Source organism: Pogona vitticeps, chromosome 3 (genome assembly GCF_051106095.1).
Source record: "Pogona vitticeps strain Pit_001003342236 chromosome 3, PviZW2.1, whole genome shotgun sequence".
Lineage (NCBI taxonomy): Eukaryota > Metazoa > Chordata > Lepidosauria > Squamata > Agamidae > Pogona > Pogona vitticeps.
Window position 1 is genome coordinate 260202725 of NC_135785.1, and position 15989 is coordinate 260218713.

At 45.2% G+C, this 15989-nt stretch overlaps 1 protein-coding gene across 1 annotated transcript in view; it reads left to right on the forward strand.

Moving 5' to 3' along the window:
• RSF1 (remodeling and spacing factor 1) overlaps positions 1-15989 on the forward strand; it is a 76531-nt gene that overhangs the window by 26248 nt on the left and 34294 nt on the right. The window contains exons 2-3 of the mRNA XM_020810939.3: positions 11197-11288; positions 12280-12372. Of these exons, the coding sequence (XP_020666598.3) occupies positions 11197-11288; positions 12280-12372 (185 nt within the window). The remainder of the gene's footprint in view (positions 1-11196; positions 11289-12279; positions 12373-15989) is intronic.

Here is a 15989-nt window from a genome sequence, read left to right on the forward strand (position 1 = left end):
GTGGCACTGATCGATAAGCAAACAAAAGGGATTGCAGCTTCTGGTCCCAATTGTTTGGATTCTCTGCCAAGTAAGCCCTAATCATGCGCATTAGAGTCCCATTGAACTTCTCAGTTAACCCATTACTTTCCGGATGATAAGCAGTGGTTTCCTTGTGCTTAATTCCACAGATTTGCCATAAGCGTTTCATGAGCTTTGATGTGAACGATGCTCCCAAATCTGTGATTATCTCTGAGGCAAATCCCATCCTGGACATATACCCCACCAAAGCATCGGCCACTGTGTTAGTTTCAATGTTAGTCAAGGGTATGGCTTCAGGATACCTTGTGGCATGGTCCACAATTGTTAGGATGAACCTGTTCCCCCTCTTTGTGGCCTTGGGCAAAGGTCCCACAATATCCACCCCTATGCATTTGAACGGAGTGTCAATCACAGGCAAAGGGCACAACTTTGCTTTGGTCCTGTCGCGGTTATTCCCCTGCCTTTGACACACATCACATTGTTTACAGAACTCCCTGATCTGCTTCCCTATGTCAGGCCAGTAGAAATTCTGTGTGATTCTCTGCTGTGTTTTGTTCACTCCTAAGTGCGCAGCAAACATGTCAGAGTGCCCCCTTTGTAAGATCATGGGGCGATACTTTTCAGGTACCACCAGCTGACTTCTGATCCCATCTCCCCCTTTTGAGATATTCCTCAGGGTTTCTCTATATAAAATCCCCTTTTTCTCCAGAAATCTCACTGGGGTTTCAGGTGTTAGCTGGGCGTCAGTCACCTGTTCAAAACACTTTTGGAGAGTGGCGTCCGCCTTTTGCTCCTGTCCAAATCTGCTGTCTGTGGTTAAGGTTTCCACCACAGCTTCTGAACTCCCCTCTGCTTCCGTCTCTGGCTCATCAGTACCCCCCTGAACTGCCCCTGTGGTGGCTTGTGAGCGTGTAATCACTAGCACCCGTTTCACATGTTCAGCCAGGTCATTTCCCACGAGCACGGCTGCTGGCAGAGTCGATGAAATCGCTAGCCGCCAATCTCCCCTCCAGCCTTGAAAGTTGACAGGTACCTCTGCTACTGGCAGAGAGATTACCTGCCCCTCAATCCCTGCTGTATGTAACACTCTCTATGCCTTATGTTGTATTATCCAAAATTTAATTCAAGAGAGAAAATGTACAATTCAAAAATTGGAAAAGAATTAGCATTTATAAAATAAAAGGCCTATTTAACGCAGGGAAACCAATAGCAATTAGACAGAGGACAAAACAAAGGAAATAAAAACTAATTGGTTACAATTAATACAGGTAAGAAATTTGGCAACTCATTTATACTAAAGTTATGGATCTATGAGAATGCTCAAGGAACTAGAACATTATAGTATAGAAAAAGATCAAAATAAAAGGAAGGGAATAGTAGTAGGCATCCTTCAGTCTCGAGAGACTATGGTAGCGTACTCTGTATGGAGGTCTTGGAACAGCGTCTAGTGTGGCTGAGAAGGCCAATTCAAGAGCAACAATCTCTTCCACATTGAAGACAAATACAATCTGTCCCGTGTCCAGCTCCCTGGTTTTGCTTGTTTTGGGATTGCCTCTTTGCCTCGGCCTGCTGAACAAGGGTCTCTTCAAATTGGGAGAGGCCATGCTGCACCCGTCACTGCTGTGACACCCGTGCCCCGGGTCGTGAGGTGATGTTGGGTGTGCCGTCTCGCCCCAGGGCCACTGTGGGCACCCAGACAGCTCCCATGCCTTTCCCACCCCGGATGCTTCATCAGGCAGTGGACACCTTGGATCTAGACCGGGTCATGAAGGGGTTAACAATCTCTACCCAGACTCCTCAGGTTTGGGCGGGAAAGGAATGGAAGGGTCCAGAGGAAAGGGCTGTAGGGGAGGTTAGTAGCCGAAGAGAGGGGAATGAGGGCGGATGGGAATGGGTATCCATCCAAGACCCTTGGACCGGCAAGTGGGAACAGGTCAGACTCACTAAACGGGAGGCAGAGGAGAAGAGAAGGAAGGAAATGACAGTACGTCCCTCCTACTGGGGAGAAAGGGAGACCAGAGAGTGGCGACGCAAGTTGGCTAAGGAGAAGAAGAGAGTAGAGAAAGAAAGAGAGGAAAAGAGACTATGGCATCTGGAGGAGTTGAGGAAACTGGGTTGCTACCAGGACCCTGGGGCTTCACCGGGGCTGAGAACCATGTACCCTGGGGATATACAGGGCATGAAGAGACAACCCCGTTATTGACGACGGACCCTGATGACTTGGAACCCGAAGAACCCTCCCAGGTTCAGGCTGGTCCATGGGCGTCGAGGTCAAGTAACCCGTTTGATGAAGATTGGGTACCCCTGTACAAGCCATTGCTCCCTCAGGAGAAGTTAATAGACATTCCCATTCCCCTACCCCAGTTAATAAATGAGGACAAATTGTTTGGTTCAAAGACGTCTCCTGTTTTATTTGGTTCGGGGGAGGTGAAGAATAACGAACCCTCACACCTGCCTCCAGGCTGAACGCTCAGACGTCAAAGTTTCCCATCTGTTGAGGTCCATTCCTAAGGGCTTCAGATCCCGCTTGCAGATGTCCTTGTATCGCAGCTGTGGTCTCCCTCTGGGGCGGTTTCCCTGCACTTATTCTCCATACAGGAGATCTTTTGGAATCCGACCATCAGCCATTCTCACGACATGCCCAAGCCAACGTAGACAGCGCTGTTTCAGTAATGTACACATGCTAAAAATTCCAGCTTGTTCTAGGACTACTCTATTTGGAAATTTTTCCTGCCAGGTGATACCAAAAATGTGTCTGAGACAACGCATAGGGAAGGTGTTCAGCTTCCTTTCCTGCCGTGCACAGAGGGTCCAGGACTCGCTGCAGGACAGGAGTGTGCTCAGGACACAGGCTCTATAGACCTGGATTTTGGTTTATGCCGTCAGCTTCTTATTAAGCCCTACTCTCTTTGTGAATCTAGAGAACATGGTAGCTGCTTTCCCAATGCGTTTATCCAGCTCGACATCTAGAGAGAGAGTGTCAAAGATTGTTGAGCCAAGGTACACAAATTCATGGACAGCCTCCAATTCTTGCGTGGAGATAGTAATAGAGGGAGGTGAGTCCACACCCTGGCCCATGATTTGTGTTTTCTTCAGGCTGATTGATACTCCAAAGTCTTGGCAGGCCTTGCTAAAATTATTCATGTGTTGTTGGAGGTCTTCAGCAGAGTGGGCAACAATGGCTGCATCATCGGCGAAGAGGAAGTCCCGCATGCATTTCAGTTGGACTTTGGTGTTTGCTCTCAATCTAGAGAGATTAAAGAGTTTTCCATTTGATCTAGTCCAGAGATAGACACCTTCTGTTGCAGTTCCAAAGGCCTGCTTCAGCATGACAGCAAAAAAAGAGATCCCAAACAGGGTCGACGCGAGGACACAGCCTTGTTTTACTCTGCTTCGAATGTCAAAGGGATCCGATGTTGAGCCATCAAAAACTACAGTGCCCTTCATATCCTCATAAAAGGACCTGATGATGTTAAGGAGTTGAGGTGGACATCCAATCTTGGGAAGTATTTTAAAAAGGCCGTCCCTGCTAACCAAGTCAAAGGCCTTTGTGAGACCTATGAAGGCCACAAAGAGTAGCTGTCATTGTTCCCTGCATTTCTCCCGCAGCTGTTTGGGAAAATACCATGTCGGTGGTGGACCTATTAGCTCGAAATCCACACTGTGATTCTGGATAGACTCTTGTCTACAAGCACCTGGAGTCTCTTCTTCACAACACGGGCAAGCAGCTTCCCTACAACGCTGAGAAGAGAGATACCACAGTAGTTATTGTAGTCGCCCCTGTCGCCTTTCTTCTTATACAATGTGACGATGTTTGCATCCTTCATGTCCTGTGGTACTCCACCTTCCCTCCAGCAAAGACAAAAGACTTCATACAGCTCGGTGGTAATGATCTCTTTACAGCACTTCAACACTTCAATGGGGATGTTATCCTTTCCAGGTGCTTTGCCAGAGGCAAGGGAATCCAAGGCCGCTTTTATTTCTGCTAAAGTTGGTTCACTGTCCAGCTCTTCCAAGACAGGCAGGCACTCAATGTTATTTAATGCCTCTTTGGTTGCTACATTCTCTCTAGAACAGTGGTGTCGAACTGTGGACCTCCAGATGTTCTTGGCCTTCTACTCCCAGAAATCCTGGCCAGCAGAGGTGGTGGTGAAGGCTTCTGGGAGTTGAAGTCCAAGAACATCTGGAGGGCCACAGTTTGACACCACTGCTCTAGAATATAGCTCAGAGTAGTGCTGCATCCAGCGTCCCATCTGCTGTGCTCGGTCCTGGATGATCACGCCTGTAGCAGACTTCAAGGGAGCAGATTTCTTCTGTATTGGACTGCAGCGACCAACATGAATTTGACCCAACTCCGGGAGGCAGTGGAAGACAGGAGGGCCTGGCGTGCTCTGGTCCATGGGGTCACGAAGAGTCGGAGATGACTAAACGACTAAACAACAACAACAAAAGGCCATGAAGCCTTCTAGCCGGGCCTTTCTCCAGGTGAGCAAAATTTAGGTGTGGGTCTGGCATGTGAAACTCTCAGAACAGAAAATTCATATGTTTTGAACGGTGATTGATTGGTGAGCTGACAGGTCTCTGTTGCTCCTTCCTGTGTGCAAACGCATTACCATCAGAGGTCTTACCATCAGAGATTGGCCATGGATGTGCATCCTGGACCATTTAAATTTCATTCTTTCTGCTTGCGGCTTGAAAATGCATGCTTTCCTGTTGCATTCTGCTATGGTGACAGACAAGAGGGCTGAGTTCCTCAAATGTGTTTTTAGGGAGTTGAACTTTTGTAAAATATGAATTAGTTATTCCAGTCTTGAAATGGCCAGTGTTTATTACATAGGACTGGTTTCCTCTATGTGCAGTTAGAGAACAGTCAGAGTGCCAGCATAATTTAGACTAGGTTTGCTCAACTTTCTAGCCTCCAGATTCTTCAGGCCAATATCAAGTTGCTGGTCCCAGTTAGAGTAGACCTTTTGGTTAGAATTCTGTTGCTTCTTACTGTGCATGGAAGAGAAGTTGTGGCTAATTGATAAAGTGCCAGTCACATGATGGTCATGTGACTTGTCATGCATCCAGTTATGTACTTGGTAACAAGGCCAGTTTCTCATACAGCAGTAAGATTCCAGCTGTTGTCCCAATAGGATTTATGTAATTGTTGACTTACGGTTCATCAGTTGGCCTGCTTGATCTCTTCTGGATGGAACTGTCAATGTGATTTAGACTTGGGTTGCCATTCCCATTTACTGTAATGCTAACTGGTTTGAAAAGAGTTGTAGTGTAAGATTGTCCCATGTTAGGGAAGGTGAGTTGCAGATACTTTTGCACTTGGTCCTGAATTAATCCCATCTCAGCAATTTTATTCCACGAACGATCCTTCTTAGTAACTATAATATACACAATTATTATTATTCCTGTAATTCAAATGAGAAGTTAAAGACCTTGGAAGCTAGCGTTCTATGATGCACCCGGCTTTCCTGTAACTCTCTCATTAACCGCCTACAGTTCTTGGATTTGCAGTGCTTCATGCTAGTTTCCTGTTCTGCTGGTACTATGCATTTCAGCTTTCCAGAAAAGAAAATATTTAAGAAAAAACATTTCTCTTGCACAGTGCAATCAGTAATATTTTAGATAAAGACACTCTTGAGGTCTGGTACAGAGCTAACATTTCCTAATCATGCTTAAAAGATTATTGCCTTTCCTACACTTCCTCTCTTCTCCCATTGCAAATGCCACCTTCCTTGTGTTGTCTGGCTAGCTCAGTGAGCTAGAGCAGTGGGTGCTGGAGCCAGGGGCCTGGGGTTCAATTCCCCACTGTCACTCCCAGGAGAAGCGTGCCAAGCTGCACAGGCCTAGAGTGTCCCCAGAAGAAGGAAATGGGAAACCACTTCCAGGTACTCTGTACCTAGGAAATCCTGGAAAGGGTCACTATAGATTGGAATTGACCTCATGGCACATCATTGTCGTTATTGTTTGGCTTATTAGTCATTTATATTTTTTTTATTCAATTTATACCTCACTCTCATTAATGCCGAGGCACTACTCTTGGCAGTTATGACAAATGTAGTACAAGACACACAAAAAAGATAAAAGCATTAAAAGCATTTTGCAAATAACCCCTAACAACAGATGGTGTGGACCAGTCATATAAAACCGGAGTGGACAAAGGGGGAAAAAATGGGGAGGTGGTCAAGCTAGACTTGGTGTGGAAAGCCTCCCTCAAAAGCTACCTCTTTAGTTGCCTCCTGAATGTCAACAGGGAGGGGGTTAGGCAGAGCTTCTCCAGAACCTGGTTGCATAAAGTTAGAGCCACTGTGAAGAAGGCCTTACACCTTGTAGAAGACTTACGGCCTTCCTTGGGGTGGCTACCCAAAGGAGCCTTGACTGAGATGATCTTCTGGGTCGGGCAGATGACATTAAGGAAAGATGCTTCCAACAAGTAACATGGGCCAAAACTGTGGAAGGCTTTATATGTAAGTATCAAAACCTTGAACCTGATCTGGGATACAATTGGCAACCAGTGGAGTCAAGGAAGAACCGGAGTGATAGGGTCAAATATGCTCACCCCCACCACCCGTCTGGCTGAAGTCTCCCTATCAGACGCAAGGGAAGCAGCCTCGTGTCATGTCATACTAATAAATCTGCACCGTATACTAAGATAGTGTAATTGGTTTACAAAAAACATTTGAAAAGACAGTCATGGCAGGGACCCAGAGGTTGATGTAAAGCTTTGCCATTGTTGGGGAATTTGTGCAGAAGGGACGTGGGCCAGTGACATACTCCTGATTGTCTTGACTATGAGACAGAAGCCGCCTGAGATTCTGGTTCTGAATGGATTTATCTCATCCTATGAAAAGGAGAGGAAGGGGATCACTACACTCACTTCTTCGTCCCAAAGGACCTTGATGTAATCAGAAATCTGTGTGATCTACTCAGTGCTCCCTGCCTGCCCTTTTCGGAAAGTGGTAGGGCTACAAAGCTTTTCTGTCACACCCAGCATTTCCCTCCTGTCTCCCTTCTCTGGTTTTGCTTAACATGCAGCCCGAGGGAGAGTTTCCGGAAGTCTGGAAAGCTTTAGTTGGTGTTATTTTATTAGGGCTTTTGATTCCACCCCGCCAGATTCACCCAAGTGAATGTTTACAATTAAAGTGTGTTTTGGAAAAAAAAAACTTTTAATAAGTAAATAAACACTGTGCCTTTGCCGTTGCTTCCCTCTGCTTCCCAAACCCTAACCCCTCCTCCCTGTTGCTTTGCTTTGTTGGGCCAGGAATTCTGTTGTTTCTTATAAATTATTCCACTCATTTTGTCAGCTTGCTCCCCCCCCCCCCCCCCGTGGGAGGGAGGAAGTCTTTCTCCCAAGGCACAGAATTACAGTACCTTCCAATTTCTCACACTCTTTTAAGAATCTCTGCAGCCAGCTTTTGACTCACCCTCCCAAATTCTTCCCCTTCTTCCTCCCCTGTCACATCCCGCTGTTCTTTGGCTGGCTGTTCCAGGTTTCGCACCCTGTCCAACAGGCCAAGAGGGCACCAGCTAAACCATAGCTTACTGAAACCACCGGCAAAGAAATGTACTTTGACTCGCGCTGAGCATTCCAGACAAACTGCTTTGTAGTTGGTTCTCTAAGCAAACCGGTATGGGTTGTGGCAGGATTCATTTCATGAAGCAGGATGTGAACCTGTGCATTTTCCAGCTTGGGTAAGGTTGATCCAGAGTCATAACAGGTGGGGGTGTAAATGGATCCATTGAAGTTTATAACAGAATGATTTCTTTAAATAAAGAAAATAATAGTTTTGGTGCACCTTGGAAACATTTCAGATTCTTAGGATTCAGTTTCAAATGTTTTTCCAAGTCTCCTTTTGGCTGTCTATTTCGTAATGCTTTCAAATCTGGCTTGAAATATAAAGGTGAATTTTGCTCAGTTTTGCCACTTGGTGCCGCTGTAGCTTAGTTGATGGGTCACAGGAGAGAGAATGAGAGGGAGGGAGGCAGAAGTACAGTAGAAGTCTTAGTAAATCCTGTAATTAACCCTGTGTTTTAGCTAGCCTAATCTTAGTGCTGGAGGTCTGAGCGACACAGTATATAATGGAAAAGGAAGGCGATTTTTGTTCACTTTTCTTTTGTTAAGAACCTCTGTGATCAGGAGACTACAAATTACAGTTCTGATTGATAACCAAACATTAGTTTCTGCTAACCAGCTAAGCCGTCCAATCCTCTCATAAAAGCAGTGTTGTAGCCATTAACTAACATTGTTATTGCATAAATATTTGCATGAATAAATATTGCAAGAGATGAAATTGCCAAACTCGGGATCTGTCAAAGAAAAAAAAATTCTCATGCTTCTGGCAGGGAAAACCATTGAGTGAGACTAGGGAATATGGTGTTGGCTTTGAGGTTAGAAATATTCTGCTGGGATCCATTGTTCCACCTACTGTGGGGAGTGAAAGAATCCTGTCTCTGCAGCTCCACTCATCAGCAGGATCGGTCACCCTTATTAGTGCATATGCACCAACACTGTCGTCTACAGCAGAAGTCAAAGACAAATTCTACGACGATCTAGGAGCTACTATCAAGAAAATCCCCAAGAAAGAGCCGCTGTTGATTCTCGGAGATTTTAACGCTAGAGTTGGTGCTGATCATAATTCTTGGCCCACTTGTCTAGTCTGGTTTGGCATTGAAAATATTAACGAAAACGGCCAGTGCTTTCTAGAGTTTTGCTGTTATTATGGTCTTTGTGTCAGCAACACATTCTTTAATATGAAGCTTCAACCCAGAGTGTCCTGGATACATCCAAGAACGAAGCATTGGCATCAGCTCAATCTGATCCTTACTAGACACTCTAGCGTTCCTAGTAATATGTTCACACGCAGTTATCGGTGCTGATTGTGATACTGATCACTCCCTGGTGTGTAGCAGTGTAAAACTATGAATAAAGAGATTGTGTCATATGAAAAAGGAAGGAAGACCACATATTGACATCAGCAAGATTTGCAATCAGATAAAAGTGGAGGAATTTGCCCAAGCACTTGAGAAAACCCTTCCAGGCTGGGCTGATGCAAATGCACCTGAACGATGGGAACATTTCAAGAACGCTGTTTATAACACCGCCTTGTCCACATTTGGCAAGAAGACCAAGAAGATGGCTGACTGTTTTGAAGCTCATTCGGTTGATGTCAGCCATCGAGGATAAGAGGAGAGCTCTAGCAGCATACAAAGCCTGTCCTAGTGAGTACAACTTGCAGGCTCTTCGAGCTGCTCGTAGCAAAGTCCAAAAGACTGCCAGGGGATGTTCTAACGATTATTGGCTTCAGCTCTGCTCTCAGATACAGATAGCAGCAGACACAGATAACATTGAGGGAATGTATGACGGTATCAAGCAGGCTTTAGGTCCAATACAGAAGAAATCTGCTCCCTTGAAGTCTGCTACAGGCGTGATCATCCAGGACCGAGCACAGCAGATGGACCGCTGGGTGCAGCACTACTCTGAGCTATATTCTAGAACAAGGGTTCCCAAACTATGGCCTGTGGGACACATCCAGCCTGCCTTGCCTTTCTATCCAGCCTGGTGTGCATGCAGGTGGGAGCGTGGGGGGCAGAAATGCAGGCGGGCAGGCGGGAGTGCGTGTGTGCGTCTCTCCCACTGAAAAGTTTATAGACCCCCGCTGGTCTACAGTCTTACTAACATTCCCAAGGAGCGCCAGGCAGGACATGGAGGAGGAGGAGGAGGCAGCGGCAACCCCGTAGCACTCATTTCCCCCTCCTTCCCTGCCAGCTCACCCCGCTCCGCTCCTGAGGCTCCGGGGCTGGCTGGCTGGCTGGCTGGCGTGGCTCCTAGCCTGAGAACCCGGGAAAAGGAGACAGAGCCCCAGCAAAAGCGCCCAACCCAGCCGGGCTTTCTCCACAGGAGAGGCGGAGCGCCCATTAGACTCCGCGTCGTGTGTACGTGGGAACCGCTGTTGGGTGTCAGGAGGAATCCGTGTGTGTGTCCTGACGGGTGGGTAGCTGGGCGCAGACATCCGGGAGGGTGAGCAAGAGGGAAGGAAAGAGGTCTTCCAAGCGTAATCGTGTGGTTTGTGCAATATAAAAGAGAGGAAAAGTCTTGTAGAATTTTGCAGGTTCGGAGATCTGTTCAAGCAGAAACCTTCGTGGATTATAATCTGTTGGGGTTTTTTTTCCAGAGAGAGCAGGAAGGAGGGAGGGTGAGAGAAGCAGGGAGAGGGAGGGAGAACACACTCTGTTAGCGGAGGGTTGCTCACACATGTTCGTATATCTCACAGCTGCTATTTTATATTTAGAACTGCTGCATGGATTGGCTATGCAAACTGATGTCCCACAAAACCAATACAGTACGTTTAGTGCTCTGATTATTTTGAAATAAGGCTCCCTGTTCTGTAAAGTCTGGAAGAAACAATGTTAGTTAGTTTAAAGTAGTAAGAGGAAAGGAAGACCAAATATGAGATGGATTTATTGACTCAATATTTAAAGAAGCCATGATCCTTAGTTAACAAAATGTGTGAATGCTAATAATAGGTTCCTGGGCAATCATTAAATAAAAAGCTTGTAATAAATTGGAAGTGACTTACTCAACTTGAAATGCATAAATATACCCTGGATTTTTTTAAAAAAAGTATGTCCTATTAAAATTACTGAAACATTCCTATCACCTGATGAGCTCAGACTTTCCATCATCTGGGATCCATTTCCATATTAGGTTTAATGCTGGAGTTATATACATGGTTTGGAAGTAAAGTCTTGCTGTGTTCCATGAACTGCTTCTGAATAGATATGCATAGGTTTTAATTGTAAGTATGAAAATCTACATTATATCCTAAGTGTGGAGGAAAGAGTGCAGATCATGGAATATATCTTAAGGAAAAAATGAGAACCTCACATGGGGTGAACCTTGCTCTTGTTTTTAGTGTTGGGCTGTTGAAGAAACTTTTGACAGTATGGGGGTTCTCCTATATTCATTTTTGTGGGGGGGGGGAAAATCAAGCTTCCTGAAGAATTTTGTTAAGCTCTTGAAGCTAGTGTTAGCTTTGTGTTTTTCCATCCATTCTGTTTTAAGATTCTGGCTCTTGTTACGCCTGTGAACGCCTTAATGTTTACCTTGTGCTGAATTTGGACTTAGCCTTTGATCATTTGGAACTCCTTTTCATCTGCTCCTTTTCTTGTTTCTAGTTCCAAGAGAACTGGTGGAACTTCATCTGAAGCTGATGAGGAAGATTGGGAAGTCTGTCACAGCAGACCGATGGGAAAAATACTTGATCAAGGTATGTGGTGAAACTCAAGCCTCAGTTGATGAATATTGCTGGGGCAATCACTGATACAGGGGATGAAATTGGGAGAATTCTGCACCCAGTTTTGCTTACTGCTGGTTTCGGAATGCCTTGGCTTCTTTGTGCATTTCTTCCATGAATCATATCCATCTCTCTGTCCGTCTGTTTATCTGTGCATCCGTCTACACATATAGATATGTTAAGACCATTTCGCAAACAGGTTCTGGAATCCCTATTTGTTTCCACAAGGACTGTCATTCAGTATTCAGGCTCAGAGCTTTCGTCAGGAACTCTTAACATATGCCTACCGTAGTGATTGTTGTGGATAAATTTGTGACACTTTGCTACAGAACCTGTGTTCATGATTCGACTTGCATTCAAATAACAATTTCAAATATACTCTCTAAAAGACAGATTTGAAAGATCTGTGGCACCAGAGTTACCCAAGCGTGTGTCTGAGAGACAATGAATGCTGTGGAGTGGGTTGAAAATGAAGCATTGCAGTCATTACAATAAATGTAAAAGTTTGTGTTTTTTGAAACAGTATGTAGATGTCCACATTTCCATGCAGACATTAGAATGAAATACTGTACTTATATTTCTCAAGAGTATCATAATCCATGTCCTTATAATAAGGATACCTTATTTCACTTACCATTATAAAAATACTTAAATCTTCTCTTGCTTTTTTCATGTCAAGACTTCTAAGCAACATCCTCATGTCTTACATCCAAATCCCTGTGGGCCTACATATCTCTGTCGTTTATTTATTTTTATTTATTTGTCTCATTTTTAAGCCGCCTATCTCCCATTAAAACTCTACAGTACTCTAATTGTCAGTATTGTAGAAGTTGATTCCTTCCTCCTCAAAAGCCTATTGTTTCAATTCCTTCTCCCTTCCTGGATCTTAGGGCAGGAGTTTGTTGGGTGTTCCAGCAGTGATGGGTGGTCCTTCAATATTGAAAATGAATGTTTTGCCTTGTAGATGTGTCAAGAATTCAACAGCACCTGGGCATGGGAAATGGAGAAAAAAGGGTACCGTGAAATGAGCACTGAATGCAAGCTGGGAATACTGAAGGTACGGCTTTCCTCTTTGACTTATTTTGTATTTTTCTGTGGGCTCAGGTCCTCTCCCGTCTCACCATTTGCTAATTCCTGGCTCCATCTCTGAGTTACATTAAGAGTGTATTAAATACAGTGGTACCTGACTTAAGAACGTCCCTAGTTGCGAACATTTTGACTTACGAACGGGTCCGTTTGCAAAAATTGGCATCGACTTGCGAACAGAGCCTCGTCCTGCGAACGAAAAAAGACAGGGGAAAAGGGCTGGAAATTTGAATTTCCCGTCCTTTTCCCCTGCCTTTTTGCCTCTGGAGGTCTCAAAGGGCTTCCTCCAATGTCTGGGAGAAAGTCCTTTAAGACCTCCGGAGGCAAAAAGGCAGGGGAAAAGGACGGGAAATTCGAATTTCCAGCCCTTTCCCCCTGCCTTTTTGCCTCTTTTCTTCCTTCGGAACGCATTGATCAGTTTTCAATGCATTCCTATGGGAAATGGTGCTTCTACTTAGGAACCTTTTGACTTAAGAATGCAGTCCCAATATGGATTAAGTTCTTAAGTCGAGGTACCACTGTATCTATGACTTTCAAAGCGAGCATGCTATCCAAACGTAGTTAGTGCTAACTGGCAACCATAGTTGGAACAGGCTTGCCAACCATAGTTTGGAGGTTACCACTGATTATATTTCAATGGATAGTATGTGCTGAGCCTTTGTATACTACAGACTCCTTAAATTTTATGGAAAACTCAGAAAATATTGTGATTAGAGTCTAAATCATTAATCTTGCATTTACTGTGATTAGGAGCAGAGAAGTATCTCTAGTGTTTTCTCTGAACAGACTGTTTACAAATCTATAAAGCAGATTTTGTGTTCTAATAATATGGACTGTAGGATGTTCCTTCTGACCCCGTTAATTTACTTTGCAGTTACTTTAAGTTCAATGCTTTTCAGTGTGGGAAAAAAAATCACCAAAAATTAACGAAGACTCAGAACAAAGCCAAATTAAGTTTGCATAGGTTTCACAAGGTGGACTATCGGTTCCAAGCATTTAAAACAGGTTTCAAACATTTTAAGACACTTTTAAATGAGCAAAAACGGACAACAGAAAGCCATTGAAAATCATTGAGTCGGCTTCAATGATTTTCAGTGGGGGAAACATTGTATCGCTTAGCGATGTTTCCTATGGGGATTTTCGCTTAAGGACGGTAATCCGTTCTCATTGGAATGGATTAACTGGTTTTCAATGCATTCCTTAAAGGATGATGCTGTTAAGGTGCTACATTCAATATGCCAACAAGTTTGGAAAACTCAACAGTGGCCAGAGGACTGGAAAAGATCAGTCTACATCCCAGTACCAAAGAAGGGCAGTGCCAAAGAATGCTCCAACTACCGGACAATTGCACTCATCTCACACGCCAGCAAGGTTCTGCTCAAAATCATACAAGGTAGGCTTCAGCAGTATGTGGACCGAGAACTCCCAGAAGTACAAGCGGGATTCTGAAGGGGCAGAAGAACTCGAGACCAAATTGCCAACATGAGCTGGATTATGGAGAAAGCCAGAGAGTTCCAGAAAAACATCTACTTCTGCTTCATTGACTATGCAAAAGCCTTTGACTGTGTGGACCACAGCAAACTATGGCAAGTCCTAAAAAGAAATGGGCGTGCCTGACCACCTTATACATCTCCTGAGAAACCTATATGTGGGACAGGAAGCAATGGTTAGAACTGGATATGGAACAACTGAGTGGTTCAAAATTGGGAAAGGAGTACGACAAGGCTGTATATTGTCACCCTGCTTATTTAACTTATATGCAGAATACATCATGCGGAAGGCTGGACTGGAGGAATCCCAAACTGGAATTAAGATTGCAGGAAGAAATATCAACAACCTCCGATATGCAGATGATACCACTCTGATGGCGGAAAGTGAGGAGGAACTAAAGAACCTTGTAATGAGGGTGAAAGACAAGAGTGCAAAAAACAGTCTGAAACTCAACATCAAAAAAACTAAGATCATGGCCACTGGTCCCCTCACCTCCTGGGAAATAGAAGGGGAAGATATGGAGGCAGTGACTGATTTTACTTTCTTGGGCTCCATGATCACTGCAGATGGAGACAGCAGCCCCGAAATTAAAAGACGCCTTCTTCTTGGGAGGAAAGCAATGACAAACCTTGACAGCATCTTAAAAAGCAGAGACATCACCTTGCCAACAAAAGTCCGAATAGTCAAAGCTATGGTTTTTCCTGTAGTGTTGTATGGAAGTGAGAGCTGGACCATAAAGAAAGCAGACCGCCGAAGAATTGATGCCTTTGAATTGTGGTGCTGGAGGAGACTCTTGAGAGTTCCCTGGACTGCAAAGAGAACAAACCTATCAATTCTAAAGGAAATCAACCCCGAGTGCTCATTGGAAGGACAGATCCTGAAGCTGAGGCTCCAGTACTTTGGCCATCTCATGAGAAGAGAAGACTCCTTGGAAAAGACTTTGATGTTGGGAAAATGTGAAGGCAAGAAGAGAAGGGGACGACCGAGGATGAGATGGTTGGACAGTGTCATCGAAGCAACCAACATGAATTTGACACAACTCCGGGAGGCGGTGGAAGATAGGAGGGCCTGGCATGCTCTGGTCCATGGGGTCACGAAGAGTCGGACACGACTAAACGACTGAACAAACAAACAAACTATGGGAAATGGTGTTACGCTTAACGATGTTTTCCTATAGCGATGGGTTTTTTGGAACCAATTAACATCGTTAAGCGAGGCACCACTGTACAGTGGAACCTCAATTTATGAACGTCCCTACCTACAAATGATTTGACTTAGGAATGGCTCCGTTTGCAAAAATCTACATCAACTTGCGAACGGAGCCTCAACCTACGAATGAAAAAAGGCAGGGGAAAAGGGTGGGAAATTCAAATTTCCCTTGCCTTTTTTTGTTCCATTCCTTTGGTGGCAAAGAGGCTGCTGTTTCGCCCCAATGATTAGGAAAAGGGACCCCCAGGAGGTCTATGATGGCAGCGGGGAAACCTTGAGAGCTTCCCCACTGCCATCCGAGACCTCCTGGTGGGTGGTTCAATCGCGGCAGTGGGGGACTCCCGGGAGGTCTACGATGGCAGTGGGGAAGCTCCCAGGGCTTCCCCGCTGCCATTGGAAACCTCCGGGGGCCCCACCACCACCGCGATCAGCACCCGGTAGGCCCGGTCTACTCCCCGGGAAAGCCTGAAGGTGCCGATTGCGGTGGCGGGGGACCCCCGGGAGGTCTCGCGATCGGAGGCAGCGGTTACCCAGCGCCGGGAAGCTTGAGCTGGCTGGGCGCTTGGCCGCCCGCCCCGGCCATGGCGGAGGCAGCGGAGCACCAAGAGGCTTTGGACTGGTAAGTCCTTTTGTAAAAAAACTGTTCTGGGTGGGTTTTGGAGGGTGGGTTTGGACTGGGGGGTTATGTTTGTGTGGTGTGTTTTTGGATTTTGTTTGCAGTCCCAGCGTGGGGCTTGCTCTGTTTATTTTTATTTTTATGTTGGTTTTTTGTTCTTTTTTTTGAAACGCTGGAACAGATTAATCCCGTTCCCTTGCATTTCAATGGGAAATGGCACTTTGACTTGCAAACATTTCAATTTAAGAATGTAGTCCCAATATGGATTATAT